Source organism: Natator depressus, chromosome 11 (assembly GCF_965152275.1).
Source record: "Natator depressus isolate rNatDep1 chromosome 11, rNatDep2.hap1, whole genome shotgun sequence".
NCBI lineage: Eukaryota > Metazoa > Chordata > Testudines > Cheloniidae > Natator > Natator depressus.
In genome coordinates this window covers 45413350-45432665 of record NC_134244.1, presented here as the reverse complement: position 1 = coordinate 45432665, position 19316 = coordinate 45413350, and the positions used below count along the sequence as shown (strand labels likewise).

The window sequence follows — 19316 nt, the reverse complement described above, 5'->3', positions numbered from 1 at the left end:
TACTGTGGGGCCATGCGGGTACCCATAGCAGTGCCGCTGATCTGAAGGTATACATTGTCCCCAAATGTAAAATAGTTATGGGTAAGGACAAAGTCACAAAGTTCAGCCACCAAGTTAGCCGTGACATTATCAGGGATAGTGTTCTTGACGGCTTGTAGTCCATCTTTGTGTGGAATGTTGGTGTAGAGGGCTTCTACATCCATAGTGGCCAGGATGGTGTTATCAGGAAGATCACCGATGGATTGTAGTTTCCTCAGAAAGTCAGTGGTGTCTCGAAGGTAGCTGGGAGTGCTGGTAGTGTAGGGCCTGAGGAGGGAGTCTACATAGCCAGACAACTTTCTAAACTACTACATGCTACAAGGGGCCACAGCAATGGTTCCCTCAACCCACCCAGCAATATTGTTAACCTATCCAACTATACTCTTAGGACAGCTGCTTCTGCTGGGCTATCTCGGGGCCTCTCCTTCTGCCCCTCCACCCCCACGAACATGATACAGTTCTGTGGTGACCTAGAATCCTATTTTCGACGTCTCTGACTCGAGGAATATTTCCAAAATACCTCTGAACAACATACTAATCCACAGAGGCCTCCCGACCAACATTACAAAAAGAAGGATTCTAGGTGGACTCCTCCTGAAGGTCGAAACAGCAGACTGGACTTCTACATAGAGTGCTTCCGCCTACGTGCACGGGCTGAAATTGTGGAAAAGCAGCATCACTTGCCCCACAATCTCAGCCGTGCGGAACACAATGCCATCCACAGCCTCAGAAACAACTCTGACATCATAATCAAAAAGGCTGACAAAGGAGGTGCTGTTGTCATCATGAATAGGTTGGAATATGAACAAGAGGCTGTTCGGCAGCTCTCCAACACCACTTTCTACAAGCCATTACCCTATGATCCCACTGAGAGTTACCAAAAGCAACTACAGCATTTGCTCATTAATATGATTAGTATAACAAATATTCAAGCAGTCAAAAAATTCAAAAATATAAAAGTATAGCTCCTAACATGAAAGTGCTGTGTAATGTAAAGACTGTTCATGAAACTAAAGTTGAAGTTTTTTTGTATATTGTCATCTGAATTCTTCCACAAATCCATCCAGGTTCAGTTTTGAAGTCAAATTGCTTTCATTTGTCAGGAGAGTTAGGTTTCTTTCTTTCCTGAGTCATGCTGCTCCTCCAGTGTGATAAAATTCTCTCCAAACAAGAAAAAGGACAAGCTGCAGCCTATCTTCCAAACAATAAAACGGATATTTCAAAAATATATGGGAAAGCCTCCTTTAATTCCTTGATGGCACCTAGAACTTCTTCAAATTCTTTACAATTTCTCTTTTCTGTGGTTTAAATACAGCCATTTCAACTTTCACCTTCTCCATTCTAGTCTAAGCAAGTCAATCAAAGCACACATGGATTCCAATTTCAAGAAGTCCGGAGAGCTGATGGAATAGGTTTCTGACAAGCTTTTGTTTAACTTAGAGTTTTCTTCAGAAAACCTCCTTTGCAATTCCCCACTGGTTTTATCAATCAATTCATGATAATTCTGGGGTCACAGATACTCCTTTACACTTTTGAATCCTGGCAAGTACTCGGTGACTATGGAATCTTGATGTTTTTGGAGCAATAACTTGACTGTTTTGGAGTGGTAGCTGTGTTAGTCTGTATCAGCAAAAACAACAGGGAGTCCTTGTGGCATCTTAGAGACTAACGAATTTATTTGGGCATAAGCTTTTGTGGGCTAAAATCCACATCAGATGCATGGAGTGAAAAATAGAGTAAGCAGTATATATATTACAGTACATGAAAAAATGGGAGTTGCCTTACTAAGTAGGGGTCAGTGCTAACGAGGCCAATTCAGTCAAGGTGGAAGTGGCCTGTTCTCAACAGTTGACAAGAAGGGGTGAATATCGACAGAGGAAAAATTATTTTGTAGTGCTTACTGTTGAGATTAGGCCACTATTTGGGACTTCGTTAAAAATCAATTTGGAACACATGAAAGTAATATTTATATTTTGATTCAATGTATTTTAATATTCAATTTTATAGAGGGTGTTTTTTCTTTTTTCAGTGTTTGTTCCTAAAAGGTTTCAGAGTAACAGCCGTGTTAGTCTGTATTCGTAAAAAGAAAAAAGAAAAGGAGTACTTGTGGCACCTTAGAGACTAACCAGTTTATTTGAGCATGAGCTTTCGTGAGCTACAGCTCACTTCATCCTAAAAGGGTTGACTTTGACCTAGTCTAAAAGCCACCCTCTTGTTTGTTCCAGTTTTAGCAATCTGTTCAGAATTTGTATGAAATCTTACTTGGAACAACTTAATTCTGGCTTGGGTGTGAGTACAGTCACTTGTATTAGAGAGAGGGAAGGATGGAGGACCATTAATAATGGTTAATGATAAATAGCATGTAGAATGAAAGAGGTGTGTAAGAAGCAGCCACCAGCTTGTCAAATGATGCATCATGCAGGAGCATATAACTATGCTGCTCCAAAAGGTGCAGATAACTTTCCAGTAGAGTCCAGGGTGCCCCACCAGAGCCCAGACTTTATTAACCTTCTGGGGACTCTGTAAGCCCATCTTTTCTTGCAAGTATTTAAGGAGGTTTGAGGGTAGGTAGAGGGACTGGAGATAGGATAGCTACAAAAGTGGAGCTGACGCAAAATACCATGCATGCGCACATGTGACTACAAACTAAAACAAAGCCAGCTGAATTCTGGTCTCATTTACACCATTTAAATCCAGAATAATTCCACTTCCTCTAATGGAATTACTCTACAATTTATTCCAGGCCAGCTAAGACGACAATCTGTTCCAATACGTCTAATTTTAGGTTAATGAGCATTCAAGTTGTCCCTTTTAAAGGAAAACAAAGCAAAACACTTGCTGCACAAATGATTTCAATTTTCTGAATTACCTTTTTCTGAACAGCTAATGTTTGTGTTGAGAAACAACCATCTGTTTTTGCAGTATAAAGAGAATCTTGTTCAAATGTTAAGTAACTTCAAATGTGTTAGTGAAGATGCTGTCAGCAGGTTGTCACCCTGTACCATTCAAAATAGTTTTCTGTGTACAAGAATAGCAAGCTGACTTTCTGCCCATGTGGATTATCCCTTCTATTTTTAGATATGTAAAATCAAAATATGAAGGTGCCAAAACCAATATTTGCTGGTGAGTTGTATTTTGACCTGACATGGCCATTATGTCATGAAAGTATATATCATCAACCATTTATTCCTTGTCAGTCACACATACAACTCCTAACCATTCAATTTCTGATGTAATTTTAAACTATAGTATTTTAGGAGCTGTGCTACATGCTCAGGGAACAGTGGGGGAGAAATAAGCCAGTCTTGACTGGATGTATCTGTGGGCAGTAGACTACTGGAGAGCTGGAAGCCTGACAAAAGACACTGCCTCTTTGAGGATTTTAGGAACAAAATTGAGATTTTAATGTAGGAATTCTGTATGCCTTCAATTTGGACTAAAGAAAAGAGCAACAGATCTTTAGAAAGGCAAATGGTTCCTAAGACATATGGGAGATCTTTCAGGGTTGGCTTCAAAATTCTCTTGTGCTTCTTTTAACACTGTCGGATACCAAGCACAAGGCACTAATGCATATGCTTTCACCACAGTAACCCAGTGCAACTTGTTGCCCAGATGGTGCAAACCATATGTTTTCATATATTTTTAGGTATATTTACGAAATACTGTATAGGAGAATGGAAAAGGTCATAAGAGTTTTCCAAAGCCTGCTATAGCAAAGGTTGCTAGAATAATACTCTAGAGTTCTGTCTTTAGTGTGAAATTCCCAAGCCCCTATGAACTATTTACCCTATAGAATGAAATTCACTGCAGCACAAGACCTCCCTTATGCTTTTTTTAATGCATAGACTTCTGTGGGCCATCTGCACAGAAAGAGGTTTCACCCATAATAAATGCATGATACAAACTTCAATCCTAAATTTGCATCCGATGAAGTGAGCTGTAGCTCACGAAAGCTTATGCTCAAATAAATTGGTTAGTCTCTAAGGTGCCACAAGTACTCCTTTTCTTTTTGTGAATACAGACTAACACGGCTGCTACTCTGAAACCAATCCTAAATCTGTTGCTGTTGGCTGAACAAACCGTTTTGAAAACACAAGTATGCAGAAAATCGATTTAATTTGATACTTTTCATCCCTGTGTGTCCCAGAATTCATTTGAGTATAACCTAAGGCTCTGAGAGAGAATTCTGCTTGCTTAGAAGTTGTTACAATATATCTTGTTCTGTGTTGCTTTGCTGGCATGACTCCAGAAGGATGCTATTCTAATTACATTTCTAGAGTAGTATTCTTTTGAAGTATCAGCTAATTAGGAATGGGCATTACAAAAGTTTGGCCAATACACAGGAAAAGAATGCTTTATATAACCATCACTAATTCATTAGGGGAACCAAAAGCTTATTTCCTTTCAATGAAGATTTGCATATTCTCACCTACAACAGTGCGCTGTACATAGTCCTTTATTTGTAGCTCCTCTGAAAGCATAACTCTGTTTAAAAAGTAAATTAGCTAAATTGAAAGGCCAATTGCCTTGAGTATCAAGTACAAAGGAAGTCCATGCTTAGATTTTTTTGCCAACTGTGAGAGGCTGAGACTGTTTGAATTTCTGAAACCACATATCTCATGACATCTAAGAATTTTAAAGTAGTGGCATAAATTTCTAATTTATTTTTGCTCCCATATTACCTGCAGAATTGAGTCAGACAGATCACGACTTTGGTTTTTCTCAGTCTGGTAATTGTGTACATTAAGGAATCTATTCCAAAAAAATTTCTGTGGCTGTTTTATTCTACTGGCCGTGTGTGATCAAGAGAAATAAAGGATTTTAGCCTGTTTGAAGCAAAACTTAGTTATGCAAGAGACAAGGGAGGCAAACTCAGATGGCAGTATTGGAGCTTCCAGATGGAAGAAGTATGCTCCGCATAATACATTTTAAAAATTTAGTAAGCTGAAACTAACAAAATGAGCAAGAAAATGTCGGATTTTGGTTTTTCATCCCAAAACCCAGTAATTTCAACAATTGAAGAAAAATTCAAAAATTTACCCAGAAAATATTTATCATTTTGTGATCACCTTTAGTCAAATCCTAGCTCATTGGGTAAATAGCTGCAGTATAGGTGCTCAGAATCACACATGCTGCAAAAGCAGCAGCATTAGTATGTACCCTTCTATTATGATTAACAATGGCCACATAGTTAGTGGTTGCATAGTTCCTCTGTGCAGATTATACTTGCCTATAGGCATTATACTTGGTTTGGTTGCTGTTACTGAGGCTTGGGCGTTACACTGTGCCGCTGCCAACTCCTACAGAATCAAAAGCTGACAATGTGTTACTTTTTGAGAGAGGAATTTTAATTAATCGTAGAACTAGATAATAAAGACCAAAATATTCAGAGACCTTTTCACTCTCAGCTTCTGATCCACAGTCTGTTGCTGCTTCCACCAGGGTGCCCTGCTCCCCACTTGGGGCAGGGAATGGGAGAGATCTGGTTGCAGCCAAAAGGAGAATTCAGCAAATGGGGTGGAGAAGCAGATCTGAGTGAGGAACTGAAGCAGTTGTGGGTTTTTCAGCAGACCAGGTGAACAATGCCCGCACCATTACATTAAGCTTCAAAGGCTGATTGCCAGCCAGCTCCTTTCTGGCTTCGTGTCTGGCTGGGGAAGCTGTAGAAAATGTTATTTCTGACTTTAAGTAGACTAACTTAAGATCCTCAAGTTCAGCCAATAGTATATCATTGGCCTGTGCTGTAGGTCTGAAAGAGACTCCTTTTGTCCAACCAGTAGCTGAAACATGACATGTAGATCTGGAGCTTCCATGGATCCTAGGTTAGGTCTTAGTTCTTCTCTTTGAACTCTGTGGAAGATTTTAACTTCTATAATTGGTTCTACCCATGCATGCGTAAGTGGCTATTTTTCACATGTAAAGGGAGCAAAGAAATTTGGCTGAAGACAAATCTCGCTTAGTTACTTTCCAGAGCTGTCACTTGGGTGTAGCTGAGTGTATGGTAGGATCCTTATTCATTACTAGGTGGTTCATTTAAATGTTCACTTTATATACAAAAATATAACCCTTCTAAATATAGTCTGTAACTGGTTTTGAAACCATTCTCAGCACAAGAAAATACAGTCTTAAAGATATTTTGGAAAATGTAATATAATAGTCTAATTTTTCAAATAAATATAAATAAAGGTAACTTCCAGAGTTGTTAATCTGAAGGTAAGTATATGGAAACCATAGTGAAGTATATGGAAACAATAGTGTGTTAAATGTCCTCAGATTTAAGACTCTTAAGCAATAGATTTAGTGAAGAAAATAACTAAATAGTGAAGGAAAAAACTAAATAGGCTTCAAAGGATACAACATACTTTAAAAGAACAGACTTCGATGAGATCATTGCAAGTAAAGTGACAATTCAAACATAATCATCTTCTGGATCAAAGCAGTTCTGTTCCTTCAGTCTGTTCCTTGATTGTGCTCAGCCAACTTTAGGCTTCCAAAATTATTTCCCTTATATTGGGTTTTGTTGTATGCACATACTAGAGATGCAGCCACCTTTTTTTCCTTCCAAACAACATTTCAATGGAAGAATGGTGCTTCTCGCTCTTTTTGTATAATTAAACTCATATCAATAAAAACTCAGTTATTGCTTTGCCCCATGCATCTGATTTTGGCAACTTAGTCAGGACACCTAATTAAATTTCTCCCCATGTTAGTCTCCACTTGTTTTCCCTGCTTGTAAAACTGTGCCTGATCCACTTTACAATAACTGATTTGTCATTTGCTTGTATCTTTTGGGACACATTTCTCAGAGAATGATACAGAATCACCTCCTATCACCCTGTAGGAATGCAACCTGGTCCCCAACAAAAAAACTCGGTTACAGATTCTGAGCGTATTTTCTAAATACTTCACATAGCCTCATAGACTGTTGCCTTTTATAATAATATCCTGAGAACTGTTGGGTCTTTTTGACTCCATAGAATATAATGCTTTCTGTAAATTACTATTCTCTGTTGACTGCTTCTGTGTCATTATGGTCTTGTGTAAACTACCTATAAGCCCAAGATATAGTTCTACTGTAGTTGAAATCAAAAAATATGTCTCCTTCAAACTCATGTTTAACTCCAGGTGAGGTTGATTACTCCTCAGAGCTCTTCAAAATCTTTCCAGAAGATACTGGAAAGTATAGAACTTCTTGTTTGGAAAATGTTTTTACCTGCAAGGTATGCTTATAGAACTTCATTCCTTTGAATAAAAATGGAGAGATCAGTAAGAGTTAATAAATTAAATTGGATTTTTAAAAAATAAGTGCAAAGTTCATGTCATAAAGGTGGAAAGGGGTGGATGCCCAACTGATTGAGAGGAATCAGAATAGCTTTCTATAGGAAAAATTACTCTTTGAAAACACATCTGTTAATCTTGTGCTAATTTGTCAACTCAATACAGACTCTAAAAGTATGACCAGCATTTATTTTTGGTGCATGTAACTTATCCAATATAATGTCCTGACTCAATCTTTAAAAATATATTTTTTCCTTCCAAACTCATAGTTTGAAGAAGGGCCAGATCATTCACTGCAAAATTGGAGTTTCCACATAATAATTTTGGACACAAGGTTAGAAGGTAGTAGCGAAGGCATCCATAGTTGTGTAACTGATGTGTTCTTTATGGAAACTATTTACAGACCGATGTGGATTAAGCTTTTTGTGGAGCCCTGGGCCAGAGCAAGTGGGGGCCCCGCCCCACCCCTTCTGCTTGCAGGTTACCCCTCCCCCCCGTTCTTGCCGGGAAATGGGCACGGGGTGAACATTTTCCTCCTCCCCTTCCCCCCCCCCCCGCAACACGCACACACGCACACAGGCCCTATTGACCCAGTGTCTGATCCGCCACTGTTTACAGAAGTTATTACCTTGTTACAGTTTGGCAGCTCTGTGGTAGTGTCACTCACACATAGGCTGTGATCCTGTCTGATAGCTGCATTTCACAGAAGATTAGGGTTGGAAGAGACCTCAGGAGACTCATGTAGTACAATCCCCTGCTCAAAGCAGGACCAATACCAACTAAATCATCCCAGCCAGGGCTTTGTCAAGCCGGGCCTTAAAAACCTCTAAGGATGGAGATTCCACCACCTCCCTAGGTAACCCATTCCAGTGCTTCACCACCCTCCTAGTGAAATAGTGTTTCCAATAAATAGTGTTTGTTGAAGATGATGTTGGAATTCATAAAAGTTTGGGCCAGGATTTTCAATGATGGGAGCCTAAAGTTAAGCTGCTGTTTCTATATTTAGGCATCTATGTAAGTGGCCTGAATTTCAAAAGTACTAAGCATCCCACAGGTCCTACTTAAGTCAACAGCTAAACTTTTTGACCTTTTTAGAGGAGGAGCAGATAGTGAGTGTGTGTGTACACAACTCTATAATATAGACCCATAGCATGTCTGCTAAGTCACAGCTTGTGGTAGGGCAGGTGACGAGGGGACCCTGTGGCTCAGACATTGTGCCCAAAACAGAATGTCTTCATGGGGGTTGGTGAAGTGTATGCTGCAACAGCCACTGTTATCCCCTTTAGTAGATATACCCTGCATTCATCCTTGCTTGCTGTGATCAGATGATACAAGAGAATGGAGCTGTGAACTTGCCCTTCATCCCATGCCTGATTTATAGTATCTAGCACTGCTCAACTATCTGTCCTAGAGCACAAGAAGCAAAAGGGCGGGATTGTCACTGCTTTCTGCACAGGAGTGGGAGGTTTCTCAAGGTCAGAACAGTCTGGGCCATAATGACTTGAATATATGGCAATCTTTGCAGGGTTAGCACGATTAGCTGGTGTGTTATCCCTGCAAGAGCCAGTGCATGTTGAGGGTATGTTATAAAGGAGCAGTATGTGGATTGATAACTTGGGCAACATTGATGGCTGTTAAATAATATCTCTGTAAAAGCTGACAACAGGTTTGGCACTAAAGCCAAAATTTTCAAACCAAGGTGACTGTTGGGCCTTGTCTACAGTGGCAAGTTTCTGCGCAGTAAAGCAGCTTTCTGTGGTGTAACTCCCCAGGTGCACACACTGCCAAGCCACTGAGTTGCAGAAACTGCACAGTTGCAGCACTGTAAAAAAAAAACCACCCCGACGAGAAGCTTTCTGTGCCGGGGGTACAGCACCACGGTGCCAGTGTAGACACACTGGTCGATTACAGCGCTGCAATTGGCCTCCGGGAGGTGTCCCACAATGCCTGTTCTCGCCTCTCTGGTCATTGGTTTGAACTCTACTGCCCTGCCCTCAGGTGACCAACCATCATCCTCACCCCTTAAATTCCTTGGGGAAGGCTGCACAGAATTAGAAAGTGGCCGCGAAGAACTAAAGAGGACTTTCTGCGTGATGTCATGGTGCACTCCGCGGCCAAAAAACAAGAACTGAAGGAGTGGCGGGAGAGCGAGAAGAGGGACCGAAAGGAGAATGCGGCACACCAGAATGAAACCATGGAGTGGCTCTTAAAGGTTATGGAGCGCCAAGCGGACACGCTCCAGGCGCTACTAGCACTGCAAACTGAGCAGCTCCGCTCCTGCTCTCCCCTGCAGCTGCTGTCACAAAACTCTTTCCCATGCACCCCCCAGACACCGCCAACACACTCTTATCAACTTTCTGGCTCCAGTCTGTACCCACGGCATTCCACTCCTTCCCCGTCACAGTCCAGCCCTGCAGACTCCCAGTACCCACTGCACTCAACACCCGTCCCTCTGCAGTTTAGCCCTGCTGAAGTACAGTACCTGCTGCACTGTACTCCAGAGGAGAAGGTTGGATATAATACCCAGACATACGCAAATCTTTAACCGTCCCTGGATCCCACCTCTTCCTGGGACCCTCTCTTCCATCCCCCTCAGTGCTGATGTGGTTATTTGTTTGTCTCTCTCCTCCAGTGGTTGTTTTTTAATAAAATAATTGTGTTGGTTTGAAAGCAGTCTTCATTCCATTAACTGAAAGCAAACAGAGCCCTGCAAAGCAACAGACAGTTTTCTTACAACTTCATAGTGCATCGCCTGCACCAATCACAATCACCTCCTAGCATTACAAGCACTGCACTCCCGAGCATAGCAATAAATATTAGTGGCTTTCAGCATCAGATTGCTCCCTCAAGCAGTGGCATAGCCAGGTGGAAAAAACAGGGAGCAGAGATTGAAGGAAGAAAAAAAAAAAAAAAAAAAGCCACCCCCTGGTACTCACCCAGCGGCGCTTCGGGTCTTCAGCAGCACTTCGGCGTCGGGTCCTTCACTTGCTCCGGTCTTCAGAGTGGGAGGGGCCTGCCCAGGCCGGGCTCCCTCAGAACCACCTTGCTTGGGGCCCAGATGAGCCCTCCCCCCCATGCGGGCCAAGAATGACCCGGCCCCTGCATTGGTCCCAGGCGGCTCAGCCCCGGGAGGTTGCAGGCAGAGCGAGACCACCCGGAGCCGCGCTGGGAAGCGGGGCAGGCAGACCCCTGTGGGACGTGACCCCTGAGAGCTCCCCAGCCTAGCTGGCGGAGGAGCGAGGGGATGGGACGGGGCATATCTGGGCTGGCCAGACAGTCGAGAGGAGCGCCGGAGAGAGGCTGGAGAGGAGAAGAATCAGCCTGCAGTGGCCCCTCAGCTGGTAGCGCAAGTGAAGTGCAGCGCCCGGCTGGCTGATGGACCCCTGTTGAGCATGAGCCCGGTGCCAGGGCACATCTGGCGCCATTGTAAACCTGGTACTGGTCAGCACCTCCGTGAATGCCACAAGCAATCTCATGCCATAGCTACTATGCATGGCGAGATCAATGTCTCACTCCTCTTGCCTTTGTAGTTTAAGGAATAACTCCACTGCCACTCTTGACGTGATAGAGTGAGCAGCATATTGGTCAACAGTGCGGGATCCATTCCTGCAGACCAAAGAGGCAGAGCGCGCAGTACACAACTGTTGAAAGATTGCGCCAAATGTGGACAGAAGCACAGGGATTGCTGGGATGCGAAGCAATGTATCACGGGGCATTGGGACAGAACCCAGGATGCCCTGTGACAACCCCCCCCCCCCGCCTTCCCACAACTCTTAGCGGCAGAAGAGGAAGAGATGCTCTGTGGGATAGCTGCCCAGAGTTCATGACTCTGAATACTGCTGCAAGTGAGAACACACTATTGTGCAGGCTGCTGACAGTGTGAACACACAACAGTGGTTTCCTTTCAGCGCTCTGAGTGGTGCTGTAATTGCCGGTGCTGTGACTCTGCCAGTGTAGAAAGGCTCCTAAAGCCATTTTTAGGCACCTTTGGGAGATGTTTAGCACCTGTAGTTCTTAATGGCTCTGCTGGGTTTGTTGGGTGCTCAGCACTTTTATTTAGAAACCCAACTTAAGCACACAAATTTGAAGAAATTGTCTTAACAATTTCTAGACTTCAGCCTGGTAGCATGTGGAAAATTGTTCTAGTATGTAATTATTTGATCTGTACTAATGCCAAACAAGACAATACTTTTTATTAGGGCTGGCTGGGAAATAACAATTGTCTTGCAAATAAATAAATGAGGTTTCAAATGTTTTTGCTCTGATGGAGAGAGCAAGACAGACTGTCTCCCTCTGTAGCTCTCTGGTTAGAACTGGCCTGGGACATGGGAGCCTAAGGTTTAAGTCCTTGCTATGCCTAATTAGTGTGTGTTGAAAATGTAATCAAGACTAAGCTAGTTCCCTGATGTATGCAGTGTAGTTGTTGTCATGCTGATCCCAGGATATTAGAGAGACAAAGTGGGAGAGGTAATATCTTTTACTGGACCAACTTCTTTTCCTGAGAGAGACAAGCTTTCCAGCCACACACAGCTGCTCTTTAGGTCTGGGAAAGTAGTTAACACATATTCTAAGGGACCATTCAAGGTTAACACCTCTGGGAAGCATTTTGGTTTCAAGTAAGCAATGTCTTCCAGCAGAAAACTGTTTTGAAAATTATCTGACCAGCTCTACTTTATACTTTATCTGTGCTCTCTAGTGTATCATGAGTTTAATACAGTTGTGCACTTTGCATACTTCCAAACAAATGGAATATACAAATGAATATCCTATTTCAATAAAAGTGATAATTCAGGAAACCAAAAGTTCAACATTCTCGTACGTTAGCAATCTTTTTACACAGGAGAGAGAGTAAAAGAAAGTTATTATATGAAAAAATTGAAAAGTTACAAATACTGAAGCTGCAAACAAATTTTCAGATGAAAACATCATGTAAACTCAGCTGAGTCAGAGATCTTGGTTGCTTGCATTGAAATATGATACATACGCTTAAATGATTTATGACATGTGACAGTATCTAGCCTAGGTTGCAAGATCACAAGCAATAGGTGTTTTAGTCTGAAAAGTAGTTAGATGCCCAGAAACTAAAATGATTTTTTTTGAGCATGCATTATTCCATTTGCATACATTTTCCTGACAGCTATGATACAGTTAATTTTCTTAACTGTTTGGTTTTTTTGGGGAGGGGAATGTGATTATATATAATCTTTAACATAATATTCTGCATGAGAAATAGATGTATTTAAGAACAGTTTTTATCAATAAAATCACGCCTTGGAGAAATTCATCAAGTGCTAAAATGGATGTCAGGATACCATTTTCTAGTGGTTAAAGCGAGTTTGGGGGAGAGTTGAAATATTTCCATCCTAGCAAATGACTTGCTGTTTAACTTAGAGAAAGGTTTCAGAGTAACAGCCGTGTTAGTCTGTATTCGCAAAAAGAAAAGGAGTACTTGTGGCACCTTAGAGACTAACCAATTTATTTGAGCATAAGCTTTCATCCGGTGAAGTGAGCTGTAGCTCACGAAAGCTTATGCTCAAATAAATTGGTTAGTCTCTAAGGTGCCACAAGTACTCCTTAACTTAGAGAAAGTAAACCTCTTTTTGCCTCACTTTTTCCTTCCTCTTAAAATGGTGGCTTGAAATATTTACCAGGCATAGTAACTGAGGAACCAAACCTAATCCCAGCTAAGTATGGAAGACTGGGTGGGGAGAGGAGAAGCACTCATTCACGAGGTTCAGGGTAGCACAGTTGTACTTGGAAGGAATAGTATGATGTTCTTGGGACAGGCTGGATTCTCCATCTTATATCAGTCTCTGTAATGATCAGTATAATACTCTAGCTCTGAACTGGAGAAGAAACTTTCTCTTTTCTTAGCATCCAGATCCTTTTGGTTGATGTAAGTTCATCCTCTAGTCATTTTTTTTGTCTTCTCATGAATGAATCCAATGCCTAACTCTGCTGCTCTCATAGGGTATTTCTAGACTGCAATGTAAGCCCCATGTTAATAGAACTCAAGTTAGCAGACCCTGGGTTTAACCTAGAGGTTGAGTGTTAGTCTCTAAGGTGCCACAAGTACTCCTTTTCTTTTTACACTCATTTGTAATCCCAGGTTAAGAATTGTTGAACCCTCGGTCCCAGTCTCTGGCTCCAGCATCTACACTGCATTATGTAGACCTGAGTCCAAGCACCCATATACCAGATTTTCTAAGACCCACCCAAAACGTGGCAGCTATAGCCCTTTGTTCATGGTGTAGTGTGAGAGAACTTGATTGTCTACTAAACTTGACTGTCCAGAGGACACAGAAAGTTGGCCCGTGGGACTATGGGCTACTTTTGGAGGACTCCCAGAGCACAAATCTAGCTGGGCTGCACCTACACTACAAAGCAAAAGGGCTTGAACTCTGGGTCCTGGCTTGACTCAGGCTGAGAGACCCTCCACCCCTTTGGAGTCCTGGGACCAAGTGCTAGGTTAGTGTGATTTGTGTGTAGATGGAAGCATAGGCACTGACTTCCCCTCTGCACTGTGGGTGCTTGACCTGGCCCCACCCCAATTCCACCCCTTTCCCCCCAAGTCCCCGTCTCTTTACCGCCTCCTCCCCTGAGCATGCTGCATCTCCCTCCCTCCCGGAATGTCCTGAGCACTGCCAAACAGCTGTTAGGTGGTAGGCAGGAAGCACTGGGAGAGGGAGGAGCGGGGACGCAGTGTGCTCAGGGGAGAGGGTGGGGCAGGGGGAGCTTGGCTGCCACTAATTTTTCCCCGTGGATGCTGCAGCCCCATGGGCTATGGGGCTGAAAAATTGCTGTATAGAGGTTCGGGATCATGCTGGAGCCCGAGCTTTGCGACATTCCACCTTTTCAGCCCCAGAGCTGGAGGGAGCTCCACAAGCCTGAGTCAGCTGACTTGGGCCAGCCTGGGTTTTTTTAATCCCTGTGCACGCAAATGGTAGACATATCCATATGTTTCCCAAACAACAGTATGAAACTGACATGGCTCTTGGTAGTTTAACTGCTGACCACAAAGTGGTGAATAACAGCAATGGAACTAACCAACACTGTTGATTTTACTTTGGAAAAGCTGTGAGTAGCAGAGGCACAGAACTTGGATGTTTACAGGCTCAGGAAGGAAATAAGTGGGTCTGTTTTATGCTTGGGCTGCATTTGGGAGGTTATCTTCACAACCACAAGGACTAGAAACTCTCCCACCACCCCATTTTTTGTGTGTTTTGCTGAAATTACACTTTCATAAAACTGTCTGGTGTAGGTTTCCTCATTTGCCAGGGCAACGTTCCTACTCACTAGGGGCAAGTGCATTTTTAAGCCCTATGGAAATAATGAGAATTGTAAGCTTTTGGGGACAGGATTGGTCCTTGTACATTTGTATAGTGCCTCCCCCCACCTAGTTAGCCTCTAGCTGTTACTGCAATATAATTGTTTAATAATAAAATATCTACCTCACAGGTCTGTTGTAAGACATAATTGATGTTGTTGCAAAGCTTTGAGATCATTAGGTGCTATAAATGCAAAGTATTCATTATCCTTATCTATTTAAATATTCTGTTGTCCCCAAAATTTCATTATCATTTTTTGTTCTACGTTCTCTTGGTCTAATACTTCTTTAGGAATTTGTGCACTATTCTATGTATCAGTGAGCAAAAAGCTTCAGAACCTGTTTGTAGTGAAGAGGGGGAAAAAACTTATGTAATCTTAACCTCTGTGGGGAGGAAAAACTCAACTTTTTTTGAGAGAGAGAATTGGTTGAACAAGATGAGTACTATTGTTTATTGAGAGTTGCATATTACCAGCTGCTTATTGCTGAGCTCATCGAAGTGACACAAATACACAAAATGCACCATCCTGCACAGTGGTTTTTTTTTTTATGAGCCTGGTCCTCAATGCTCCATACATACTTAATAAGTTTAAAAAGTAAGATCCTTATTTAGGAGTAAGTGTTGTGGTTTGGTTTCTGGCATCAACAGTGTGTTCGTTTTATAGGTATGAAGCACCCAATAAGTCCTGACCAAATCTTTGACGATGGAATTATGAATCCATCAACTTTTCTACGGGGCTTTGAAGAGAAAGGACTGAGGAATGATAGACCAGACTATCAATTAAGTAAAGAAAAAAAGAAGATACTATTTTCCTTCTGTGAAGTGTGCAATATACAGCTGAACTCTGCAACACAGGCTCAGGTTCATTACAATGGGAAATCTCACCTGAGAAGAGTGAAGCAGTTGAATAATGGGAAACTACCTACAAACGCAACTACAGGCACTCTGTTCGCGAGCACAAGCACAGGTACTTGATTAATCTACATATGAGAGATGCTGATTTCTGGTCAGAAAAAACCCAAAACTTGCAGAGATAGCGAAGCTTTTTTAATACTCCATGTACAGTATTAATGATTGGTAATACAGAACACTACTGCTAATTATTATTATTATTACTCTTTATACTGTCTTAGCAACTGTTACATTTATTTCCTTTAAAAAAAAAAAGTGGACCTATGTCTTCATTTTTGTGAAAGGAATTTACTCAGTCTTTCATTTCACAAAGCACTAATAGAAATGTATTGATATAATTCTAGTTGCAGCATTGAACATGTTGATTCCTTCACATTGGTCCAGCTTTTATTAAGGCAACGTTGTGTTGCTTAAGGACTACAGGATTGGACTGTATGTATTTAAGGTATGGAATATTCAAAAATGTCTGTATCTAAAGATGTAGCATGCTATTCTCTGATATGTAGGGTTTTAAACGGACGTTCATAGTCAACCGCTCCTGTGTCCTTTAAATTTTAAATTTTTTTTTTTGTTCTAAGAATTCTACGTTCTGGAAAGAAGTTGCAAGTGTGATTGTGAAAATATCTGGTGTAATTTTTACCAGATTATAGTTTGGGTGCATCAGGTTTTTTTTTTTGTTTAAAGCATACCTCCTCTTCGCTCTTTTATTAAAAGGAAAAAATCAGGCTGCCTTTCTACCTCCTAAGAAGCAAAAAGGCTTCAAGTCCAATATTTTAAAAAATCCTTTGCAGGTCACCTTTGAAGGAGGGGTAACCATAATTCATTCTTGTGCCGAGAGAGATGCAAAAAGATACCGTTGTTCAGAAGAATTGCTGTCTAGAGAAGCCACAGATAGCTGCTTTTAATATTTAGTATATAAAAGTATTGATCAAGTGACAGATTCCAAATCTTCATAGGAAGGATTTATTCATTTTATTATAGAAACACCAGAGTTACATTGAAGGTTAAATTGAAAACTTCGGAGTACTGGATTGAAGAGATAAGCCATTGCTATTTTAAATGGTCTTTGTTTCTCTTCCTTTTGAGTTCTTTTTTCTGGATGCTTGACTTTTTCTGTTTCCTTGGTTTGGTGTTCTTACATTTTGGTTTATTTTGAATCTGAGGATGGAATGTGTGTCACTTGGATATATTGCTGGCAACCAGGCCTGTGTTTGAAAATGATGAAATTCAAATTGATGTGTAAATACCCTGCTGGTTTCATTGTGAAATTTTCCAAAAGTATTCTGAATGAGTGAGACACCATCATTTAATAAAATAAAATTATCTCTCTGTGTTGCTGGAAAATGCAACCCCTATAGTATTTGTTTGCGCTGTATGTTTTGATTTCTTTGAGCTGTGTACATATGCTGCTTTGTCAGCAATTTAAGTAACCTAAAACTGTAATTCTTGGTCCCCTGTCTCCTACACTCTTTTGTCCTTAGGCCTTCTCCATCTTAGCTGCTTGCAGCTCCTTTGGGTGTGTGCCTTGGATGCATACTTTTACCCACATCTGCCTGTAAAAATCAGGATCAATTGCTTCATTAAACTGCACATTACTTGAAATTAATATTTCTTTTGTTAATCAACTTGTATCCTCCAGAAATAATCTGTATAGTGCCTGCTGCTATAAGAGTTAGGCATTTTATTTGTATAGTTGAATTACATTAACTTCATTATTAGTAAAAGGAAAAAAAATCCCTAAACATAATGCCTTTCATAGAATGTTACAAAATATACCTTTGGCCTAAGAGCCGGTACATTTACTAGAATGCAATTCAGTGTTTCCGAAAAACAATAGTGAAACAATAGTGTAGCAATGCGAAGTTCCCACAAGATGGTGCTGCAAGCTTGCAACAGGCACTTGATCTACAATTCTGCTAATTTTTTTGCTAAGTTCTGTTGCTATATGTAGTGGATTTTTAAACAAAACAAAACTTTTTTTTATGAATCCCTTTGCAGGACAGCAGTGATATGTGTTATATGTACTATTGCTGGTTTTATGAATGGCCTCCTCCTACTGCACTTCATTCCCTCTTGGACAGGTAGTTTACCCAGCAGTGCTGTTGCTCCCCAAAATGCTTATCAGCCTCTTGGGATATTGGGCTTGGGGGAGTCTGCTTGTGGTTTCTGCCTTGCTTGTATTAAAACTGGAAAAAATGCCTGGAAAAAGGCAAAATACCTTTTAAAATTAATTAAGAACATAAGAACAGCCATACTGGGTCAGCTCAGTGGTCCATCCAGATCAGTATCCTGTCTTCTGACAGTGACCAGTGCCCGATGCTTCAGAGGGAATGAACAGAACAGGTCAGTCCCCTGTCATGCAGTCCCAGCTTCTGGCAGTTGAAGGTTTAGGGACACCCGAAGCACAGGGTTGCATCTCTGACCATCTTGGCGAATAGCCAATGGTTGACCTATCTTCCATGAACTTATCTAGTTCTTTGTTTAACCCAGTTATATTTTTGGCCTTCACAACATCCCCTGGCAACAAGTTTCACAGGCTGACTGAGTGTAGTTTTTGAGGTAGCCTGAGACCTCATCCACTTTGTAGCCTCTGAGAACTTATCCACTTGGCCTGTACAATTGCTCATGTCAAGCCAGGCCTACAGTTGTGTGAAGAAGTACTTCCTTTTGTTTGTTTTAAACCTGCTGCCTAGTAAATGAATTGGGTGATCCCTGGTTTTTGTGTTATGAGAAGTGATAAATAACACTTTCCTATTCACTTTAGCCATACCATTCATGATTTTATAGACCTCCATCATATCCCCCTTTAGTTGTCTTTTCTAAACTGAACAATCCCGGTCTTTTTAATCTCTCCTCATATGGGAGTTGTTCCATACTCCTAATATTTTTTTGTTGCCCGTCTCTGTACCTATGTATGTCACAGATTCTGGAAGTGCCCTTTGTGCTCTATGCCCAACCTGTTTCTGAGAAATGGAATAATTTTCTTTGGGTTCTGGGCTGCTTTAGGTAGCAAATGTGAATTAACTTGCAGATTAGATTTAGTGATGCCCTTTTGCAGTCCTTGCGTTACTGAAGGCCTGTGGAGTGGCCTCTCTGTGAGTTTGCTGGGGAACAGAGATTGGGTGTCTGTTTGCCACAGTATACTCTGTCAGCAGCGTGAGTATGTAAGCTGTTATGCTGGCATGCACATCTGTTTGCTCACAGGTTTCTCTCCTTGCAGAGCACTGTCACACTGTAGGGCTAGATCCTGTAGCTGTTTGCTCAGGTGCATTCTGCACCTATGCAGCAATCCCTTTCACGTTAGTGGGGCCCCATGAAGGCCCAGGGAAGCATATAGGCAGATCAAGTAGCAGGATCTAACCCTTTAACATTATCTAGATTTGTGACAGTTGCAGGATTTAACACATAGTAATAAAATGTAAGAACTCTATAAAATGAAAAGTATTATCTTAATGAATCCTTCCCATAGTTAAGATGACACTCTCTGAGGCGATCAGTGAAAAATTAAAACTGCTGTAAGGAAACCTTGGAAGATTGCTCTAAAAATGTACTAGCCCAGCCACAATATCTACTCATCCACCTTTGCCACGATGATGCTGGAGGACAATCTGGGAGGGGGTAGGTATTTAGTCTTGGTTTAAAGAAATTATTTGTGTCTGGTGAATAGGTGAGCAGAATTTTGCTAGGTCAATACAGAAAGCCTGAATAAGGGATAGACTATGCTCTGTTACTCACCCAGATTTATGTTGTTGTAACACT

The 19316-nt window shown here is 41.5% G+C and overlaps 1 protein-coding gene across 1 annotated transcript in view; it reads left to right on the top strand.

The window, feature by feature from the left end:
- Positions 1-19316, top strand: part of ZNF385B (zinc finger protein 385B) — a 305313-nt gene that overhangs the window by 40083 nt on the left and 245914 nt on the right. The window contains exon 2 of the mRNA XM_074967694.1: positions 15310-15612. Coding sequence (XP_074823795.1) covers positions 15312-15612 — 301 coding nt within the window. The 5' untranslated portion in view covers positions 15310-15311. The remainder of the gene's footprint in view (positions 1-15309; positions 15613-19316) is intronic.